The 23,023-nt window shown below is 44.8% G+C and overlaps 1 protein-coding gene across 19 annotated transcripts in view; it reads right to left on the bottom strand.

Annotated features, from left to right (window-relative positions):
• Positions 1 to 23,023, bottom strand: part of LOC105207684 (polypyrimidine tract-binding protein 1) — a 478,610-nt gene that overhangs the window by 215,112 nt on the left and 240,475 nt on the right. For 4 of the 19 annotated variants that reach the window (XM_026137309.2, XM_026137310.2, XM_026137311.2 and 1 more), the window contains exon 1: positions 9,376 to 9,494. The exons of 10 other annotated variants lie outside the window; for them this stretch is intronic. In XM_026137309.2, coding sequence (XP_025993094.2) covers positions 9,376 to 9,429 — 54 coding nt within the window. In that variant the 5' untranslated portion in view covers positions 9,430 to 9,494. Of the gene's footprint in view, positions 1 to 9,375; positions 13,102 to 23,023 lie in introns of those variants that run through there. 5 more of the 19 variants (XM_026137312.2, XM_039457816.1, XM_011177315.3 and 2 more) reach the window with 4 other exon arrangements.

The raw sequence follows: 23,023 nt of genomic DNA, 5'->3' as shown, positions 1-23,023 counted from the left end.
CGCGTCGCAATCCCTTCGCTCGAGAAAGAAGCGAACGGCGCCCCGGAGAGAATCCCGTTACCTCGAGATTCTCTCGATTCGATCGCGGAATCGGTTCGCTCGATACCGATCGATCGCCAGCCACCGACCTCCACGAAGTCAAGACACGTCGTATGTACGGAGGTATTTCGATACTTCGGAAGTCAACGCCTACGCGATATCGCAATGCCGATGCGATGATGCACATTCTCTCTCGCATCGTTTATTCGAGGACGAAACGGAATAAAGTGAGCGGGTACGAGCAAGCTGATAGCGGATCGAAATTAGAATTCACTCCTCGTGCCCCCTCGGCGAACACACTTCCCGCGAGAGAGAGAGAGAGAGAGAAAGAAAGAGGCATGTCCGACGTGTCTTCGACACGCGGTAAGCCGATAAGCTCGCGTCGCGAGGTTACTGTCGTCGCCGTCGGACGACGGCAAGCCAGGACACGATCGATTCTTAAGTAGAACGCAGAAAACGGCTGCGTAATCCCACGGAAACTCTTTCTCACGTGCTCTTCCATTCTTGACACCTACGTACAATACATAGCCGAAGTCTTCCCCCCTTCCCCCCTCTTTCTTTCTCACTCTCTTTTGTAGCATTTACCGTGTATATTTATCACGGATATTCGCGTTACTATACCCGTAGGATGCATAACCGGGATACTTGGAACGCATTTTCCAGCGTCGAAGTAACGTGTCTGCCGGACTCGATGGAATCGCGGAAACGCGCGATTTCTCGGTGGCTTTCACGTTCGCGCGAGATCCCCCTAATCGATTATGAAATCGCTATTAAAAGGCACGATGAAATATTCTCCGTATGTTATTCTAACTTTTGCATACGCGACATTGGTATGTTACAGACGATTCTAAAAAAGAAAAAAATCGATATATTGTCTTTTTCTCGTCAGTATCGCAAATATTTTATCCATTTTTCGAAAATAGAAGTTTCGCGTTCATTTTCTTTCGGAAAAAAATAACATCGTCTATTACAAAAAAAAAACAAACTGAAAACTTGTTTTTTAATAAACTCAGTTTAAAACAGAAATAAAGTATTGCCGCTGACTGTAGAGGCGTATCGATTTAAATGCAATTGCAGGCATTATAAGTGAGTTATTGTCCCGTTAGTCGCGCTATTCTCACAGAAAAATACAGGGCAGGTATATACGCACAAATCTATGTATTTCTCCCCTCTTTTCACAATTGAAAGCCAATCACTTCCGTTAAGCAGGCGGACAGTCGGTCAATCAGAGGACAAAGGAAACGCTCGAAGGAAACATACAAGATTTAGAGGCGATCTTTTTTTCCGCTTGAAATCGTCGAAAGAAAGGGTTTTTTTTTTGCCAATGATTCCGCAGGCTCCAAGTGCATTTAAAAGGAACGCTCGCTCTGCCTGCGCGCATCTCTTTTTGCAGAAAAGTGCAAAATCGAAATCCATCGACACTAAAATCTACCGGCCTGCCAACGTTCGCGCGTTCAAAATCGGATTACCAATTTCCGCTTGACCGAGCCCGGAAACCATCGCATTCGTCGCGCGAACGATTTTCCACGTCGAGCAAGCCGCGAAAATTCGCCGACAGTCAACTACTACTCGTCACGTCACTCTACTCATGTCCTTCTTTATTATCCTCTATCAAGCAATTTTTTTTTAGATATGAATAAATTTCATTAATGTTGTATAAATTTGAAATTTTTATTAGCTTTTACAGACCGGAAAACCATTATAAAACTTTAATGTTAAAACCTTAACGTTAAATTTAGTGTGATTGAATTCCAGCCAATCTAACTGCAAGTTATTTTTAATTATTTTCTTATGGGTCGCCATTGTTCCCACTTAATGTCGTCAATTTAAACTAAAACAATGAGGTTAAACAAGTTAACTGTAAAATGTTAAATTTAACTCAAATTTAATTTATTATTTGCTAAATGTAGCTAGGTACGTTAATACGGACACTACTTTAAAACTGAGCAATTTAACTACAGAAATGGGTTGATCAGATAAAGTTGTGTTCTTTTAGCTACATCTTTTGTGTTAAAATAACAAATTTCGGCACACATAGAAGTTTAAAATAACAAAAAAATGTTATTTAACTCGAGGAATTGGTTTAAATTTGATTCTTAAACATTTAACAGTAAAACAATATAATGAATTACAACCAAACTTATTCAAGATAAAGTTGTAAGATTTTAAAAATATACCCCTCTCCGCTCTGTAAAAAAATTACTGTATTAAAAAAAAAAAGAAATAAAAACAGTGAATAGTGAAACAAGGAAAAGTTTGAGGAAACCCTGTTTTGGCGAATATAACCTTCGCAGTAATCGGCCGTCTCGCGACCCCCCGGGGGCACGTTTTTACAATACTGCATTACGATATCATACCCTCCCCCCCCCTCCTGCCTGCCCGTATCCTTTTTCCCACGTTGCATCAGCCACCCTTTCGCGTCACCATCCCCATTTCGTCTGCAACGGAATTGCACTCGAAAGCTGAAGTATGCGTGACGCATGATGGAAGGCGATCCTCGAACGAGATCGAAAGTAGGCCCGCGATGTGCATAAAAGGGAGTAAACGAGGTTCTCTCTTTGAGAAGAGCGAAAGAGAGAGAGAGAGGGGGGGGGGAGACGGAGCATGTAGAAGGAACATGGGTATTCCTGTCCAAGCGTTCTTATCCTCCGCCGTGGAAACTCTATTACGCGGATTTGGGTCGCGCGTCGTATTATGCAGATCACTCGAGTCGATCCACGTGTAAGCTCTCGTTACTTACGGATTTTAATTACGTCGCGCATCACGCGCGCTTATCGAGAAGCTGCCGCTTGGCGGGGTGTTACTATGTTTTATCGGTTAGACTGTAACGCGATGAAGACGCGGCAAAGTTAATATCATCGCGAAAGCGCGCGCGCGCGCCTCGCGAAAATGAAAAAGAGAGGAAAAAAAAAACATGGTAGGATCCGTGTAACCGGACGTACGCGCAGGTGCATATGAACGTTACGTGCGATTTATTCTTTATTCAACAGCCGAATTGCGTTTCCTCATAAAATTTTACGATTCGGTTGTTAGCGCACGCCGGACGTAAAACTCCTGTCTCGCGCGCGCATGTAAAGTTTCCGACGAATTATCAATTGCCGGCCGCTTTTTTCGCGTGCGTGCGCGATTCATCTCGTCTTTTTATATTCCGGATCGGGGAAAAACACGAGCGCCGGCACGTAGGATATCACCGATAAAACCGTGTCGCGCGTCGGGTACTAGACCGCCTGCGAGAAAGAGAGAAAGAGAGAGAGAGAGCTCCGTTGTCGGCTCGTAAAGAAGAGAATCGGTGTGCCGGTGGCGAAATCCAGCGGTGCATCGAACTGCACGTCGCCCCCGAAATCGTAAAGTATGAATTCGACGCGAGCAAGCGGACACATACGACCCGGATCAACACCGTATTACAAGGACCTTAGTGCACCGGCGCGACGATTACGCCGGTGAGATTACTGCCGCGTTTACTACCGGTTGAAACAGTCTCGCGAAAGATAATAGAATCTCTTCGTTCACTTTTTCCATCCCTCTACTTCCTCTCCACGTTCGATTCTGTCCATTTCTGTAATTTGCACGGCGATGAAACGATCGGACGTTTTATCAAATAAAATTCTATCCTGACTAAACGATAATAGCGAGGCTCTGGAAATAAAATGAAAAAGGATTGCAAAATAACAGAATAACCACGGAGACGAGAAGCGCTATTTAACTGCAGATGTCATACACGTGTGTGTACATCAGCGTTCGTAAGTTTGGAAACGTTTGCGATTTTCTAACGAGAAGTTAAGTATACCTAAAGTGTGTTTCAAAAGATAGAGCTCTGAATCTGTCTTTTAGTTTTGGTACTGCGATATTTTATTTCTTGCAATTAGCGTTAGAAAAGTCGCATCCTAGTTTGTATTTGAATAATCTTTCTTAAAAGTTAAAAATAAAACTTTGAAAACATAAATACAAGCAAGAGAAAAGTTTTCTATCAGATGGTACAGCAGTTTTTATGATACTATTTCGTATTTTGTAATAATTTTGCAACATAATACATAAACAGTGTCTGAGAAATTGGGCTCCAAAACTGGCATCCTAGGCAATAATAGTAAAATTTAGACACGGTTTCGTAAGAAAGGAATAAACTAAAATAAAAATTGGCAAAAACTATGTGATAATATATTTTTGTATATTAAACAATACAAATTATAAAATTAAAAGGCTAAAATTTAATCCTCCCACTATATATGTTTTTTTCTTGCATCTTATTCGTGGATCTATCGCGTCTGACGCTATTTTTCCTATCTTAAGATATTAAAGAAAATATGAAAAAAATTACGAAACATCTGTCAACATTGTAGTTCAAGATTTGATAGTTATTGTTTATTCTTATAGAGAGATAATTCGCTTTACGATACAATTTTATGTTTCAAACCGTATTAGGAAGAAAATTTGAAAGAGAATAAGACAAATAAAACAGTTTTAGAAAGCTATAAACATGTAAAATCTAATATTATGAATAATATATTCACTATTGATTCAACTATGCAATTTACAAGAGAAAATCATGCAAATTTTATTTTCGTTTTTCAATTCATTTTTAGCAAATTTTATATAAAAAAAGTCATGAATGTATAAATTATGAGTTTTTATTTCTTTAATTAACTAACCAGATTATGCTTTTATCAGTATTAATACAGTGCAATATTTAGTTTCGAAATACAGCCACTTTAGAAGTGATAGGTCAGGTTGGAGACTTTCCTCTACATAAAATTAAAAATTGGTATTTTTTTCAATATCTTTTTTACTTTGAAGCTTTGTAACTTGATGAAACATCAAACAACATTTACAAACAATTATTTTAAAGTGGTCTTTCCAAACTTAAATTTTTTTTACAATAAATTAGTGCGATGATTTCTTATAATGATATATCGAACTTCTTGCGTAAAAATTCACTTCTTGTAAAACGTTTCAACTTTGAGATTAAACAATGTTTGGAAAACAAAAAAACAAAGAAAAATATTTGTTACAACTTGCTTGATTCACATAAATGTTTTCAAAAAATGTTCTAAAGACTATTTTTATACCTTAATACTTAACTTTGTACACTTTTATACTTAACTTTTCTTGTGAGAGAAGAGAAAATCTCAAGCGTTTCAAAATTTATGAAGTAGCGCATATATATATCTCTCTTTATCCATATAAATTTCATGTTCTGCATAAATGTCTGCAATATGAAAGGATCGATCAGAGCCTGGTTCTGGTTAATCGAAAACGCCACACGAGCGTGTACCAAGTAGCTCGGTCGTACGTGGTTCTACAAGAACTTCCAAATTCCCGAAGAAGCATGAGTAACGTGTGAGCGAGGCTTATGTGACGGTCGGTCAATGTGGTTGCAACACAAGCGGCGGTTCTTCGCTACAATTTAACTTGGCATGAGAAACTGTTGGACGCGAGTTTCCTGATGAATATACCACGATGGAGTTTACCGAGCTTATGTGTGCTCCATGTGCGGCTACATGTTAGCGCGCACATTATGTCACGTATGACGTCGGTCTAATTATGTATACTCAAACGGGACAAAATTATCGCGGTCATTATAGCGCCACGTATACACAATATTTTCGCGCTTTAACGCGCCAGAGTGCGGGTCGGCAAGGTGAGTTCCAAGAGCCAGAGGCTTTAAAACGAAAACGCTTACCGTCATTGTTTCGAGAGATGCGGAAAATACATTTCAAAAATAAGCCTACGCAAAGAAGATTTAAGTTTCCTCTATATTCTAAATCCAACTGTTCGTTTCCTCGCTTTTGAGAGTAGTACCGTAACGAATACGAACGGTGAAGGAAGCTTACGCGAAATCTTGGGTGACGAGAAGGAGTTTCAATTTTTTCTCACGCGATACGACGGTATATATATATATATATATGGCGCTCGCGAGTTTCCAGTTCGCGATATGGTGTATCGGATTTGGCGATGGCGAGTTGATGCACACGTCACACTTGGCGAACGCGAGCAGAAAGACAGGCAGGCAGGCAAAGACGCTGGGGTTGGGATGCGCGAAGTCGCGCCGAAACGGTTCTCGTCCGGGAGTTTACGTCCATTTTCATTTCGCCGCGTCGCCAGCTTTTCACCCTGGCTGCCGTGGCACGGAGTTGCGAGCCATTCGGCGAATTCGAGATACGAGGGGCGATTAAACCGGGTGACGGTGGTATTTTGTTCGAAGGAGGGGAGGAGCAAGAATGGAGAAAGGATTACGTACGTGTGGGAAAAGACCGGTGATTTCGGGATCGCTCAAAAGCGGCTGCGACATCCGATAATTATCTCCCGCGGCGACACTCCGTTTTGATTAACAGCGGCGCTTCATTTAAAGTGTCTTTCCTCGATTTAATTTTTACGAATACGGTCCTCCAAGCGACTATCAATTAATGTCACGCGCGAGGAAAAAAAAACAGACGGGGTGTGTAAGCGTTTGTGCAAAACAAATTGCAAAACCGCCTTTTCCACTTGAAAAAAACTTTCGGGAGTCAAATTCACGAGTAAAATCAAATAATTGCGAATAATTGCAAAACGAATCGATCCGCGTTAAAGTCTTCTCTCTGTGTCTCGGCAGTGTTTTCGAATAGATCATTAAATGACAGTAAAATACACGCTCGACCTATTCCGAAGCAAAATCGATGTATTCGTTATTCCACTCCCGCGTTTTCGCGGGGAAATCGACAGATTGAAATTATTGCGACGTTCGTATGAAAGAAAGCTGAATGCTGAAAAATGTTTACGAGAGGTGAACCTGAAAGACGGCATTTCGCACCTTAGTCTGCCTCTTCCACAAGAGCTCTGTCCCTTTCGAATAAAATTCAATCGAATCTCTCTGACACTGCTATACGTTCCGTTCGCCGCGCATGCCATTTCCGACGTAATACGCGTGTTACATTAATCGCAGTGCAGCTGCGAGGAATATTGCAATAACGAGCAAGAAAGCAGATTTCCAAAGAGGTTTCCGTCGAGTGCGCATTCTCCTTTCCGCGTCTCTCCCATCTCTTCTCGACGCTCCGTTGGCGTTCCAATCCGGAGTCCTAACCGACGAAAGGAGGAAGGAACCCGTGCATTCGTTGTGGGACAGGATGACCCATTTTATCGGAAACGTGCACGTGAAAAGGAATGGAATAGGGGGAAACTTCGCATATCGTTACGAAATGAGTCGCGCATCGTACCGTCCCTCAAAACGAGGCACTTAACATAATTACTTCGCTTGACGGAGCGGAAAGCAATTGCCACCGAGACGGTTTTGTTGACGACTGCTTGAAAAATCGCAATGTCAACAAGAATTTCCTCACAAATTATAATTTGGATAAAAAAATTTCCAGGGACGGCTCCGCGTAGCATTGACGTTAATTCGACGAATTGAAAGAGAACCGGTAATTGCAAGTGCATCGAATGAATTACAAAAAGCTCAATGGGCGCTAGTAGTGTTTATTGGGTAGAATATACTCCGTGGCACGTTTTTCGTCAGATTTGAGATCCGTGCGAATAGCAAATAAAGATCGATCAATTGTCGAAAGAAGCGCAGCAATGCTGCAACGCCAACGGATCTTTCTTCGAGCGAGAAGAATAAAAGAGGAAGATATGAGCGACGTCTTATTGGTTTATTTTAAACGTCGTAAAATTGCAACTCACGCAAATCCGGAGAGCACGTAAATCTTTTCACGAACATTCGGTGCATTCGAATAGGTCGTCAAAAGAGTAACGATCATTCTTTCTTACTTCCGCACTCGCGTTAGCGGAAAGCGGGAAGTACGGTGATAATCGTGCGAATATTCAGGAACTATGAACCATGTCTGTAATGGCTTTTAATTCCCGCGACGAGCAGGCCGTAATGGCAAATTTTCTGACGGTACACAGAATTACGTGTTCCAACGGATCAAATGATTGCCAAATTAGATTCGCTCCTCGAGCCCTCGGATTATCTACCGGGATCTCGATGCCACGTACGATCGTAGTAGGCAAACTTTGCGATTGCATTCGACACGCTCGTCTTGACTCTCACATTCGTGCAAAAGTTATAACAACTGCGGCTGGAGATTACACGTGCGCCAATTAAACACGCGTGCGGGATACGTATATATATATGTACGAGAAATATATATGTAAGTAAGAGAGAGAGAGAAACTACAGAATATCGGCTTCGTACGCCGCCGGCGATAATGCGATTCTTTCGCTACGTGCTTGACGAGGCGCGGCGCAACGAAGGTGGATGAGACGGAACGACGGCAAGCTGAGGGAGAGGAGAACGCGAAGGGCCCGGGACGCGAAACGGGTGAGAAAATTAGGTTCTCGTGCCGGGGAGTACCGGGGATCGACGAGCGACGCGATCATCCGATCAGGCGGAAAGGGTAGGTTTGTTCGGGATTCTCGATCGCGGGATGTCACGTCGCAAAGCGGGACGCCTCCGCTCACGTTCTCTCTCTCTCCTCTCTTGCTCGACACCTGTCGATCGAAGGATTAAAGAGGATGCCCCCGTAGAGACAGTTCGGGATTTAAAGTGCCGTCCGCGTTCCCCGCGAAACGTTTGCCAAGCAGCGGTGGAAGAGGATCGAGAAAGGGGAGGGGGGAAGAGAGAGAGAGAGAGAGAGAGAGAGAGAGCGAGGGGGCAGAACGAGAGACGGAAGGACAGCGTGAACGGAGGCAGCGAATTCACGCCGAGCCCGGGTTTTCGGTGAGGATACTCCCACTGTTTACACGGCAAACGTAGGAAGTAATTCATCGTGGCTCGTCGCGACTAAATCCATTCCTGATTCACCGCCTCTATCCTTCGTCGTGCACGAGAGTATTACTCGTGCCCGGTGGTAAGTACCCTCGTTACTGGCTGCTGGAGGGTTCGTTACCTCCGAGGAACCCCCGTGAGAGCTTTGTCTTCGGAGACACGCGGAGTACGCGGATGCTCCAAATTCCCATCGGGTATAGCGCCATTGTCAAGATTGCGAATATAGTATGTACTCGAAACGCGAAAGGCAACTGATTCTCGCACGATCGACGTAATTGCACGAGAAGACGCAATTGAATGGTTGACGAATAACGATCATCCAACAGCTAATCACTGTAAAGTATGTATAACTATACATTTGAATGCGCGCGTGTGTGTGTGTTGAGGCAGCTCCTTGCAAGAGTTAAAAAAGTAATAAACAAGAGTGTCGTTATTTAATACTATTGTTTGGGATCAAAAAATAACAACCGCAGAATATGTTCTCCATAGCATCTTCAATATGATGACAACTGCTATAGGCCACACGAAGAAGGCACGATAGGATCCGAGTTTTCAGATCTACTGCTAGATAATTGTACTGTCAGAGAAGATGGACTAACCTTCGGCAGAATTCCTCGTGGCAACGATTGAGCGAAGAAAGGTGGACTCACCATAGTGTCTTTGATATGATCAACTGGTTGCAGCAGGACCGCCGTAGTACCGAGTGTCCTGTGATGCTGCTGCTGCTGTTGCTGCTGCTGCTGCTGTTGATGCTGTTGCTGATGGTGGTGTTGATGATGGGGGTTGCAGTTAGCAACGATGTTGCAAGAGCAAGTGCAGGCGAGATTGCAGGCCTGCTGAGCACCGAAGAGATGTCCTACCAGCCCCGGGGTGATCGCTGCTGCCGCCGGGTTGTTAATGCCGTTTAGCAGGGGCGGGGGCAGGGGCACCGCACCACCCGGGACGAACGGGTACGAATGAAAATACGTGGTGATAGGGGAACGTGTCTCGTCAGCGCCGATGATCGTCTCCGCGAGCCAGGATTTGCTCGATGGATGCAGGAAGAGATTCCGACTCGCAGCGGCCGCGAACGACTGCTGCAGGCCCCAGAGGGTCCGTGCGCGTTCCTGTGCGTTCCAGCAGGCACGTTCCAGCGACGCGGCGGCCTGGCAGCGAGCGGTTTCCGTTTTGCACGAGCGGCTCCACTCGTACGAGGGCCACCACAGCTTGAACGAGTACCCTCCCTTGTCCTCTCCCTCCCGCCGGTCCCCGTTCAGGGACGCTCGTTTTCCTCGTGTCTCTCTTATTTTTGCTTCCTCGTCGTCCTCCCCTTGGGACAGGACGCTCGACTGGCCGTTTTGTTTTTCTTTCCTTTCGCTCAGCGGGCCGATTAATGCCCCCCCGTTCGATTGCTCGTTACAGCGAGTTCTATACGCTGATCTCGATAGAACGACGACGATGTTGAGAAAGAGAGAGAAAGAGGGGGGCGCGCGCACGCTCAGCTGACGATCGAATCACGCGAGATGCGGATAGTCGTTCGGACGGGAGAAATGCGCGGTGCGAGTTAATCTCTTTGACTCGTCAAGATCTTTGGTATTCGTACGAATTCTACTTTATTACGAGAGCTATACACGTACACATACACACGCACGCAGAGCGTACACACGCGCTACTCTTAACGTTACATCGATACAACAACGACGTGATCTAAGCGTTTATCTACATATGCAATCGAGACAGCCGGATGGAGATCCCTAAATGATACGTGCGAGGATATTTACCCTAGGAGGAACGGCGAACGCGAACGCGTCGTCGGGAGTGAGCTTCCGAATGATTGTCAGTGTGTATGTGTGAGCGAGCGAAGGGGGAGGGGAGGCGACAGATACAACCACAAAGAGGGAGATCCGCGAAGGGGCGGATGATGACGGGTGATAGACAAGAAAGAGAGGGGAAATTTATGCGTGCGGATTAAATATGTACTTAGTGTGCGGAAGAGGCGCGAGAGAGACGGAGGCGACCTCGTCTCTCGCTTCGCACGATTCTCTTGCTCGTACGTGTAATTGAAACGACGTAGGTACGTGAAATATATATATATATTTTTTTTTTAATCTTTCCTTTCCTCTTCTCTACGTTCCCTGCTCTTCTTCTCGTTAATCCTTCCTACTAATTCGACGAACGAACGTTATTCTATCGAAAAAAAAGGTGATACACCTCGAGTTACACACTAAGAAAGCTAGCTGAAAATGATTGTCACGAAGATTGACAGAGGGTAGTCCTATTGCCGGACCAGGGAAAGAGATCCTTCTTTTTTTTTAGCCTCTAATACGCCTTAATCTCCTATCACTTTACCGTCCGTTTATTCTCGCTATTTTTCCTGCCGTATTCGAATCACGTGTCAGTAACTCGCGGCGTGCCGATCGGATATGTTTTATACGTATAAACGTATGTATGTGTATAAGTGTAAATATATATATACATATATCGATTGTGTATATATATATAATATAGATATTAACGTAGAGCGTGTAGAATCACACGTAGTCGAATCGGTACAGAGGCTGAAGATCACATAAAGACACGAAAGTCGATCGTTCGACCTCTTATCTCGCAACAGACACGTACATTACTGCCCTGAACCGGAAAAGAAGTCGCAAATGCTTCCCCTCTCTTTCCCTCGATATGTCCCAACCCACTACAATTACAATTGATTGTCTTGACGCGATTCTCTTTGTTCCTCGACGGTCACCTGACGACGCAGATGTCGCGCGATGTTTCTTAAATTTTTTTTCTCTATATATTTTTTTATTCCTATCTTTAGCCTAAAAACTTAGCGACGAGACTCTCGTCTTCTTTATATACACACGTACGTTTTACACACCTAACAACCGCGACTTCTCCGTTCTATTTTATTATTACTCAATTTTTCTCGCGGGATTTACCCCTCGACGATTTAACGCCCGAACGACTATCTTTTAACGATCTAATTAACGATATTCTTAATCTCGCGAGGACGAGAGGAAACGGGACGTGTCTTTTTTCGCTGTTTCCTTCTTTCTTTCACTTTCTCGATCGCTCGTGTTCGAGACGATCGGCGAATAATGTGCTGAAATAGGAGAGCCGCCGCGTGGTCGGTCTCGCGTCTTTTTGCAGAGATATGTATGCGTCTACTCGTGTCAACTGCTCGGCTACTCGGGGGAGCTGCTCTTGCCGAATGCTCGGTCTCTCGTGACTTTCCGCAGCGATCTTTCATTCAGCTTGGCATATTCTTTCCAGCGACAATCGGACGATGATCAGAGGGAAGCTAAGGGAGCCCCGCCAACAGTTCCTTGCCCAGTTTATCTCCGGTCGACGTGTGTGTGCCACGAAAAACGTGTGTTAACAACGACGACGACGACGACAACGGAGACGAGGACGACGACAACGATGACGACCTTGAATCGCTCTCGTTCAGTCCAGCGGCAAGCTGTCGCTCCACGACACCGGTGGCTCGCGCTCGGCACACACAGACACACACACACACGGATTCAAAGAGGGGAGACAATGGGGCGCGCAGTCAGAGGGCTGCTTTATGCATGCGTACTCGGCGTACGGAAAGAGAGAGCGGGAGAGAGCGAGCGAGGTATAGAGCGTTATAAGCGTGCTGGGGGAGTCCCTTCGCGGCGCTGATCACGTGGACTTGCTCTGGCGTTGCTTTCCTTTGCCTTCTCTCTTCTTCGCGTTGCGTTTCTCAGACAGGCAAAGAAGGCAGGCGGGCGAGAGCGGGCGACAGCGACGACGACGACGACGACGATGACGATGACGTGGTGGACGAGGGTGACGTACGTCAACTCGTATGGTACTCGTACGCGCGCGTACTCCGCGAATTGAGGCGCAAGAAGATAAACGAAAGCGGAAGAGAGTCGGAGAAAGAGTTGTCCGCGGCGAAGAGAAGGAAGGTAGCGGGCAAGGTGGCTGATTGTGGGTGACGGTGGCGCGTGTGTGTCTGTCTGTGTGTGCGTTTGTCGTACGAGCGCTTATGCCGCGGGTCTCGCGCTTGTGTTTGGACGTGCGTTCCGTGGCGGATGTGTGTCGGAGTCGGCGGTGAAGGAGTCTAGCGTGGAAGGAGACAGACGTGGCAGAGGCGGAGGAAGAGAAAAAGGAAGGGAAAAAGAGGAAGAGAGAATTGTGTGTGTGGGGTGTGTGTGTTGTGTGTGTGTGTGTTCGTGAAAGAGAGAGAGTAACTCGGAGGCGGAACGATTAAAGTGCGTCCTACTCGATCGCCTAGCTTGACACAACTGAGGAGCGTCTCTCTCGCGCGGCGCCGCGTAAGCTTCCGCCGCCACCGCCACCGCCGCCGCCGCCACCACCGCCGCCGCCGCCGCTGCTGCTGCTGCTCGCCACCGCTGCCGCCGTCGCTGCCGCCACCGCCGCTACCACCGTTGCTGCGGCCGCCGAGTCGGATTACAGCGTATACGCGCCTTTCAAACGTGCCTTTCTCGGCCCCCCACCGAGCGAGCGGCGGCGCGTAACCAATAGGGTACCAGAGCACGCCGAGGGAACGCGAGCCCGTACGAGATCCATCGAGTCTGCGCGGCTGTGGCAGAGCTACTCTCGAGTTCTCTCCCTCTCGGTCCTTCTCTACCCCCTTTCATCCCTGCCGCCTCATCCGCGCACGCCTTCACCTTCCTCCCTCGCGGCGCTCTCCAACACCCCCGACACGCTGCCACCCTCCCTCCCCCTCCACCCCCGCGCTGCCGTCCCTCCCCCGCAACGACTCCGCGCGCGCGGACGCGTCCATCTGAGAGGCGCCACCGCGATCCCGAAACCGCTCTTTTAAGCTTCCACCCCCGACCGACCGCCACGAAACAGACTGTGCGCGCGAGCGAGAGGGCTGCGAGGGAAGAGCTTGTATTTATTATGCACTTGAACGGATCCTAGATCTTCCCCGCGAATAAGCCAAGTTCTACTCGGTTCCTCTCTCTCTCTCTCTCTCTCTCTCTCTCTCTTCGTGGAGAGACTACCTGCCCGTACGCTAGGAAGATTTAAGAAGATGCACTATCCGAATGATTTCAGATACATTGCATTTAGCAAATTTCAATCTCGATTGTTATCAATCTTTGAGGAAAGACGTGGATTTTGCTATCCCAATGTGGAATAACGCGTTAACAATCTAGAATCTCGTATTAAAATCGGAATCTCGCAACTTGACGGGTAAAATTACTGAGACTAATCTTTCAATGTTCATATTATCGTGTTATCCAGTAATCTCAATTATCATATCGAACAATTTCATATATTTCTTAAACAGTATCACGATTAATGTGTATTTCAGATTACTGATGAAGCGAAAAGTGATTTAACATCTGGCTGGATTAGCGATTTTGACCCCATTGAATAATCCCATTAAATCCTCCGGCGTACACTTCAACATTGATATAAAAGTAGTAACGTTCTTGGCAATACTCCTAGCGGGCCGAGGATAATTAACATAACAGCCGGAGTTTAAGGTTAAGCGTCGGCACCGTTTTAAAAGACCCGTTTCTTTTAACGCCCACTGTCATAGCTACAACCGTGGTGTACGCCGCTTAACGATAGCGTTCTCCGGGAAAAGCACACTGAAGAAGTTCAATGGATGGCAATAAAGCACCGGCGTCGCAAATGGTTGCCTCTACTCAGCCCGGCCCGTTATAGCAATAGGCCGGCGTGCTAAAACAAGCGAAACTTTCGCGTACCGAGCAGATGAAAAAGTTTCAGAGACAAATAACGGGAGGAAAAGGGAGGTGGAGAAAACGCGTAAGCAGAAGCCTCGTGAGTGCATCCGCGAAAGCGGGCTGGAGATAGGGATGGCGAATCGCTGATTCTCAAGTCGGCAAAGAAAGAGGAAGGTAAAGTGTAAGTGTGAAGAAAAGCGTGGGAGGAGGAGGGCCGCGCATTGCCATTCGTTCGACGAGCGCTTCTCAGCGAGAGTTCGGAGTGTTTGTTCGAGGCGGAGATTACTGTTTTCGCGAGAGAAGAGATGGAGAGGCGAGGTACGCGAAGACAGAGAGACTCGGAGGGCGGGAAAGAGGAGACGGGGAAAAGATTCGAGCATAATCACCTCCTTCCATTTCGACGTCCTTGATGTCAGAGAGCGAAAACGGAACAGGAACTGCCGTCTACCGTGAAGGGCTTCGACGGGGACTGATTGCGCGATCGACGAGTCCAGAAACGCGCGGACCTCGCGCCTGCGAATGATTTGCCCAGAATCGGGGATTTTACGAGGGCACTTCACTAACCGCCTGGAAACGCCTGATAGTACGATTGTGTGCCGAGAAAAGTCGTAACTATCGTGACGAGAGGCTGCTAAAGAGAAGACCAAAAAATAGGACAAGTATGTTGATCTTTACATGAAAGCTGAGTCCCACATCGACATCCGAGTACTCTCAGAGACGGGGGGATTAAACCAATCTATTAGGAAACGTACTCGTTGGACCAATCGAGTATGGAACGCTGAATAAATTCAAATTTTTTCAAAAGCCACATATAACCGAGTTTCGTTTTAACGAACGAATAATTTTTTTTCCATAAAAAATCTATTACATCAGATGTACCTCCGTCTAAAAGGAGAGTTGGTGACGTCAATGGAACGCCATTATGCAGGCTAAAACTGGCGTGTTCGTAGTCATTGTAAATGCTTGCAACTTTCATAAAGGACGCTTTGTCCGCTGTCCGCAGTGCAGAAGTATCAAGCTCGTCATGTAAAATTATGTAAAAACGTACTGTTATTTAAAAAGTATACCAAATTGGTAAATATTTGCAGATTTCAAATTAGAAGCTGTATCTTTCGAGCGCACTCGTCCCGGGATTTTTTTTTCAGCGATTTTTAATAAACTCCACGACGCGCACTAGTACTGTTTTCTCTATCTACGTTTATATTTCCAAATGTCATTTCATTTAAACTGCACTTTCGTGTTTAAAATACCTATCGTCAAATATAGAAAATGAAACGTTATAAAATACGAAGCGCGGTGAAACAAAATGAAATAAAAATAAAACAAAAAAATTTTAGGCAGCTCCCAACTATTTGCCATAGTTTCATCAAATTGCAATTGCCGTACGTTTATCGTAGATGGTAAATGGTAGAAAATACAGTAATCCTTGTTTAACTAAGCACAGTCGACGAAATACGGACCGACCGACCGACGCACGAGGCAAATAATCCCCGCTGTAAAAAAAAAAAAAAAAAAGTTGCAAAACGCGAAATCTTAAAAATGTCAGCCGTCGAAATGCGACATAGTGTCAAACGTTTTCGCAATCCTCGGTAAATTATCCAAGTTAATTTCGCTTTGATCCTCGCCTAAAACTAAACCGCGTATCCGTACAATCGCTTTAACGTTCATTATCGGCCGTCCGCCGCGTTTTATACATATTTTTAATTACGTCAACGAAATTAAAGCCGCGCAGCTGAAAGGCAGCCGCGCGCGCCTTTACTTGTGGAAAGTTTAATTAACTTACTAAAAGCTTTGTGTGCCAGAGAAAACGATGTCAAAGAGGGGGCCGGCAACGCTTACCTGTAACAAAAATTATTACGGGAATTATACACGTACGTCATCATACTAATTAAATATTTAATATGCACGTATGGTTGATTTAAACGCAGTTGTCAAAAAAAATTTCTATTCGATAAAAAATACGGAGGTAAAAATTAACGATGAAAATTTCATCCGCAGTTTACCGCTGCACAAACTTCTTCTGTTGTCAAGTATCTCGGTACCCGTGTATAATCTTCTACAATTAACTTGTTTATATTTGTTTATAACTATTTGTTTATAACTCACATATAAAAATATAACCGTTTGTATATAAATTAAAATAGATAAAACACTGCGTAAACATGTTTACTTATTAATACACCGTCCCAATTAAAGATAACTGTTATTTTCTGTACGAGATCTTCAAATATGTAGATAATTTTGAAAAAAAAAAAATCATTTCCGCTCTCTTACATGTTAATCATTCGATTAATACAGTCTTTATACCCTCTGCCAATACTTTACTATGTACGTAGGAGCATCTTAATTATCAAAAGCACGCGAAAAGACGTGGGCGGAGCAAACTCCGACGCTCTCTGCTCTAATGTATTTCTTAGCTCGCCTCACTAAGCACTGCACAGCGCACGACAGACGACACATATCTCGTGCAAGCGATGTTGTAAAGAAAATAGTCAGAATTCCAAAACAATTTGGACGCATTTTATAATTATAGAATTAAACACGCGATACACATTAGAAATTACACAAAAAGATAATCTACATTTCCTTCTCTCCTCCAATCATACAAAATACCCTTTATACGTGTTTCGTTACGATATTCCGTAATGTTCGTTAATTTTATCAAGTTTAGCGTTAAACTTACGAAGCGCAATCCTCGTGAAGCTGATTTAATCGTTCTCTGGACGAAGGCGGAATCTCCCGCAGTCGATGAAGGCTGCGAATTGCTACAAACCTCGCCCTCTAATATAACGCTAATAACATCCTAAGAACGCACATCGCGCGCGCCTGAGCCCTGCGGGAGTAGGTGCGAACGAAATCGCGAGGAGCGTTAGAGTGATCGTTAATCCCGCCGTGCCGACGACTTAATACGTCGGGCAAACCGTTTCGCGCCCTCCCAGGGGCCGCCCTTCTCTCTCTCTAAGCCCCGGTGAAATTACTCCGGGAGTAAGCAGTATGCAGATCGCGAAATCGCGACGTACGTTAAGGATTAACTCGGCCCGGAGGGGCGCAAAGAGGATCCGCGCGAAATCGGGAAGTCGAAATGCCGCGCGACAGCTGCGGCACTCGCCCGTTTAATCTATTTGATGGGACCCCCTCGTCCCTTCTCAACTATTTCTGGAAACCGTTAAGTTCTCCTACGAATTTTAACGACGATTCCAACGTTTCGAAAACGGCTTTTACATTGAAATACAGATTCGCGGTACTCGTGTATTTTGCAGCCTCTAATCGATAATTCGGTTTTCACATAAATTTTAAAACACTTTATATTATTAAACAGTTTATATATAACTTTTATAATTATTCTCTGCATCGGCGCAAAATCAGTATTTAAAAATAAAATGTTAAATAATGTGGCATCTTACTTGAGTAACGTAATCGCTTATATACTTTCGTCCGATTGGCTGAGATTGCTGCGACTTCTATACTAACTATACTCAAAAAGGACTTATATTAATGCATCCTGTTTGTTCTCACAGGTATGCCGTCATGGCCAATAAAACGCGTCATCAGATTGGCATTAGCAATATAAATTCTCCCCCCTCCCTTTTTTTTAATTAAACATATTTCATATTTAATGATATGAAATATGTTTAATTAAAAAACATAATATGAAATTCAAAAATTAATAATTTTTAGGATAAAACAATGAATTTATTTACAATAAATTAAAAAAATATTTTCAAAAAATGTTAAAATCGAATTCTTACACGGCAGAAACGACATCAAAGATTTCGAAAAATTTAAAGCTCCATTAGAAAATAAACTTCTAAAGTTCTCTCTTTTTATAGAGGAAAAAAAAAACACGTGACAGGACACAGGACAGCTCGTATATCAGAAAAATTTATAATTTATTTTCAGAAGCGAGCTTCAACCCGATACGAATACTGTGTCAAATACATTAACGAAAGGTAAATTTATAATTTCACGCGTTAAAGAGGAACGGGACAGCAAGACGATTAATTATACATAAATTGCCACCGAAGCAATGATCTTTGAATAATTTAGTATTGACAAATCGTTTACGCGCTCGTCACTCGCGCGTTCTCGGCTCGCGTTCAAAGCCAAAGCTCGATTACGAGTCGCTCCGGGCACGTTTGATTTTCATGAACGATAAATCGCTCCCGATAATAATCCATTACGATTTCTTGCGCTTACTCCGGGCAATCTTCCCGTCAATCGTCCGCACTCGACATCAATCATTCGCCGCAATTTAACAGACGGGACAGCTGCCACGTAAACGGATTCGTCGATGGCGCGCCGTTAGTGGATGACCGCAATAATGATTCGTCCAAACAAAATTATGCGCCGTCGATTCCGACCGATAACTATCGTGCCCCAAATTCACCCGCGCGTTCCGCGTCGTATCGCGGCAACGATCCGCCGCTCGGTCGTTGTGCAAATTATTATATATTTTCGTCAAAAAAAAAAAAAAAAAAAAAATCTGCGTCGCGCCTTTTTCACCTGCGAGAAACTTCCGTTCCCCGGAGAGAACTCTCGCAAAGCCCGATCCGTTTCCGGCAGGAAAATATCCAGTGGCTCCTTCCTTTCTCGCCGTTCCCCATTTCCCTGTGCGACGACGATCGGCGAATTTGCACGGTCAGAAACCAACGGACGCGAAATCGGCGACGAATCACGCGTCGCCCGGTCAATCACGCGAACGACGTGCGGGGATAAAAGTGCAAAAAAAGTGCAAAAGGAATTTTCGTAAATGCGCGCTACCCTCCCGCTTTTGTTTTACGAAGGAAACACACCGTGCTTTGTAATTTAATCGAATATAATAATATATACCAAACGTGATCGCGCAGTAATTCGCAGATATGTTCGCGTACTGCAAATACGTTTCTCCTTCCGTCAATTTAGCTTCAATTTAATTGCAGGATTTGGTGTTTTTCAGGGCTATCCGAGAGTCGTATGAACCGATATCGGATAGCCGAGCGGATTGACGCCGGTTAACGAATCGCCGATATTAATCGGCGCAACGCGCGTCAGCTCTAGACCTAAATGCGCAAATTTTCAAATAGGGATTCGATATTCGCGCTAACGAGCGCTCGTCAGATAAACATTTCAGCGCGACGACGGAAAAGCGATACGATGAGCAACAACAAGGCGGGATCGTTAACCGAAACACCGGTAATCGTACTCCAAAACAGGCGATTCATAAACCGCCACAGGGTGGGCGGCAATAGGAATGGAAATGTTCGTGTTTCGCGTGCGTCACGCGGTCGAACGGCAATCTTACCCTTTAAATAAAAGCCAATTTGTATCCTTAGAAAGTTAATGCCTTCTGTTTAATGGAACTGCGAAGGGATAATTTTATTTTTAGCTGCTCCCTGCTTTGCCAAATAATTAATTCTGGCGAATTAATGTGTCGACAATTAGGCAATTTAAGACAGCAATCCAGGAGGAACGTCCAACAGTTTTGGTCAATCGTAGGGGAGTCGATTTCACCACAACGCGAAATCACAAAACAGACCTGCTACAAATTCCGTTTTAGATCCTTCAATACGATATCATATCGCACCTATCGTATTCTCTCGATATCGCATCATCGGATTGATCATTGCAAAACGATTTGAGAAAAAAATTTGCATCTTTGAAAGTCGTAAAAAAAATTTCTCCCCTTTTCGACGCAAACCCGAGGTCGTTTTTATGATAGAGACATCCGTATGCTACCAGAACGTTAGAAAAATATGTAGAGAGCGACGGCGATTAAAATATAAATTCTGCATGCCGAATTACCGCTTGAGTTTTAATACTAAATCGAACGCGTACACAGAAAAAAAATTAGTATCAGATTAACAATTCATTGTGTTATATATAAGCAAGAGTATAAAATCTTGGAAGAATTTATAATCTTAAACAGACATATAATTTGCTTGGATGAAGAAAACTTTTCTCTTCATGTAAGCAAATTATGTCTGTTTAAGATTATAAATTTTTCCAAGAAGATTTTATATTCTTGCTTATACATGAAACAACGAATTGTTGATTTGATATTAATTTTTTTTTCTGTGTACTCTTTTGCACTCTCGCCCAATACGTTGTTCTGCGATATGAATAAACGACCGCGAGCGTGTATCGTTTTACACTTTGCCGAGGAAACGGAGGCGGAGACGGCCGCGAAATACTTTACACGCGAACGTTACACGGCGCCGCTAGTTAGCCGGGTCTAATCGACCAACGGCGATCAAGGCCGGCGATTTTCTGGCGGATTTCTCGGCGGAACCGATTTTTATCGCTCCCCGAAAGTCACGCGATGCGCGGAAAACTCTTGCGACGGCGAGTCGCTCTTTATCTCGCCGTCACGCCTCCCCGTCACCAATCGTCACGGTTCCACAACACCCCCGTAACGGGAAGGTTCTTTTTTTTACGATAACAGAAAAAAAAACGATAAAACGGGCTGATGACGAACGGATCGTAATGACGAATACGAGGGCCGTGCTCGCAGCGAACTTTTCGAGATAGAACGAACTCGCGTCGTTCGAAAGATGAAAACTTTATGATCCCGGGGTACGTGGGACATAAAAAGAAAGTCCAATGCGGAGAACTTTTTGTAATTCGCACGTATTAATTCGCACACGAGGCGAGAGGTAACCTTCGAGTTCCTACAGTGCCGATCTCAACGATCTCGGCGATTGGATAAGCGCTGAGATCACGCGCGTCTCAATCTCTTTTTCCGTGCCGCGCCGCCGCCGCCGCCGCGTCGTAGCTGGTGCGAGAATCTGCTCCATTCCGGGGCCCCGCGACGCCCCGACGGGGGAACGAAGTGAGCGGGTTTCCTGTAGATTTCAGTTACAGCCAGCGGGAAGCCAATAGTTAGGCTGTCGCGGGTAATAGGGGTTGATGCATGGCTCCCACGACGCGGCTCGGTCCCTCTCGATCTGCCATTCTTCCGACCAGCCGTATGCCGACCATCGCCCAGCAGCAGCAGCAGCCATCCACTCTCTCTCCTGCCCGCTATCCTTCTCAGGCCCGCCGAATCCACCATTCACTCCTCTCGCGAGTCACTCTTTATTTATTTAAAGCCCCGAGCGACCGGCCGTCCGCGGTCTGCACGGAGAGTACCTGGCGTTTCCGATGGGATTTAACCGCGCGGAGGGATTCGGCTCGTACACATTCGCGTACATCGAGAGAGATAGAGATGAAGATATAAATAGAAATAGAGATAGATAAATTGAGGGAGAGAAAGGGTGGGCGCGACCGTTCGATTTCCACCGATCGATTCTCTATTTCCGCCGGTTTCGTTTCCGCGAGAGTTACCGTCCGTCGTCGCGATTTCCATGTCTCTTCTCCGGTTCCCAGCAGACCGATTACGCTCCTGGACGGTCGCGGTCATCTTCCCATCCTTCTACCCTATGCTCGCCCGGCCGATTTATTGCCCGAAGAAGCCCGGGATTGCGAAATCTTTCGTGCAAACAAGTACGGCTGTAACCTCCCTCTCTCCCTTTCCCTGTTAACTTTCGGCGTTTCGGAAAATGGACGGTGATCGTGGCAAAATGTTGATCACCTGACTATTCAAGTATTTCATTAGTTGGTCAGTTACGAGAATATCGTCGATAATCGATGTAACGAAGAATCAATAGGACGACGTGTCTGTTCTATCCCCAAAAATTTATTGCCGGATTTACTTATCGGCAATGTAAACGTAAGAAGGACGTCTAGGGAACGGGAAAAGAGAGAGAAAGAGAAAAAAGGAGGACACCTCGTCAGGAGATTCACAACAAGAAGTGAAAGCTCAGGGCAGTCCGGTCCGGAGACGAAAATCCCTTTCGTCGATACCTCACCCTCGGAACCGAAGGATTAGCGAGGATCGAAAACTCGGGTGATTTGTAGCCGACGGGCAAATAGAATCCCGACACGGCCAACAAAGTCCGCGCGACGGAGAAGGGAAAAAGCTTGTTTACACGGCTAAAGCAACGAAAAGCATTTCCCGTGTATCTTTTGTTGACCAAACGGACCAGGTGTTAACGACACCGGCACCGTCTTGTGTGCCACGCGTGCTGCGCACTGTCCGTATAATTAACCCTCTATGTATTGACATCGTCAATCGATCATGTTCATTTCGGATGTAAATGTTGGATGCAATTTGAATTTGAGGGATGTTTTGGATCTATAAGACCAGTTAAAAGTTAGCGAAATTTAAAAACTACACACTTCTTAAGTTTATTCTTTCTTTTCCTGGTTAAAGAACAAAAAAATTTGGGTCGCAAATGCTCGAATTTTGGCCCTGAAACCAGCTGTACAAAAGAAAACAATGAAAAATTTGATTTATAGTTATGGCTTATGGCTTTATGACTTGATAATCCTATTTTACTGTAATGGATAAATAACTTAAGCGAGTAAGTGAATCCAAATAAACTTTTGCATGAATATTTATTAGAGCATTTTATTACCATATGTAAAAATTTTGATTTAATTCGCAATGCTATTTTCTTTGCAGAAAGGTGCCACAAAAATCATAATTAAATAAGTTTTCAACCAAAAAAGATATGTACTAAAATTTTACACACTCAAACGTAATAATGCAAAGAGATTT

This window comes from Solenopsis invicta, chromosome 15 (assembly GCF_016802725.1).
Source record: "Solenopsis invicta isolate M01_SB chromosome 15, UNIL_Sinv_3.0, whole genome shotgun sequence".
Taxonomy (NCBI): domain Eukaryota; kingdom Metazoa; phylum Arthropoda; class Insecta; order Hymenoptera; family Formicidae; genus Solenopsis; species Solenopsis invicta.
The sequence above is the reverse complement of the archived record's forward strand: the minus strand, read 5'-3'. Positions and strand labels throughout refer to the sequence as shown.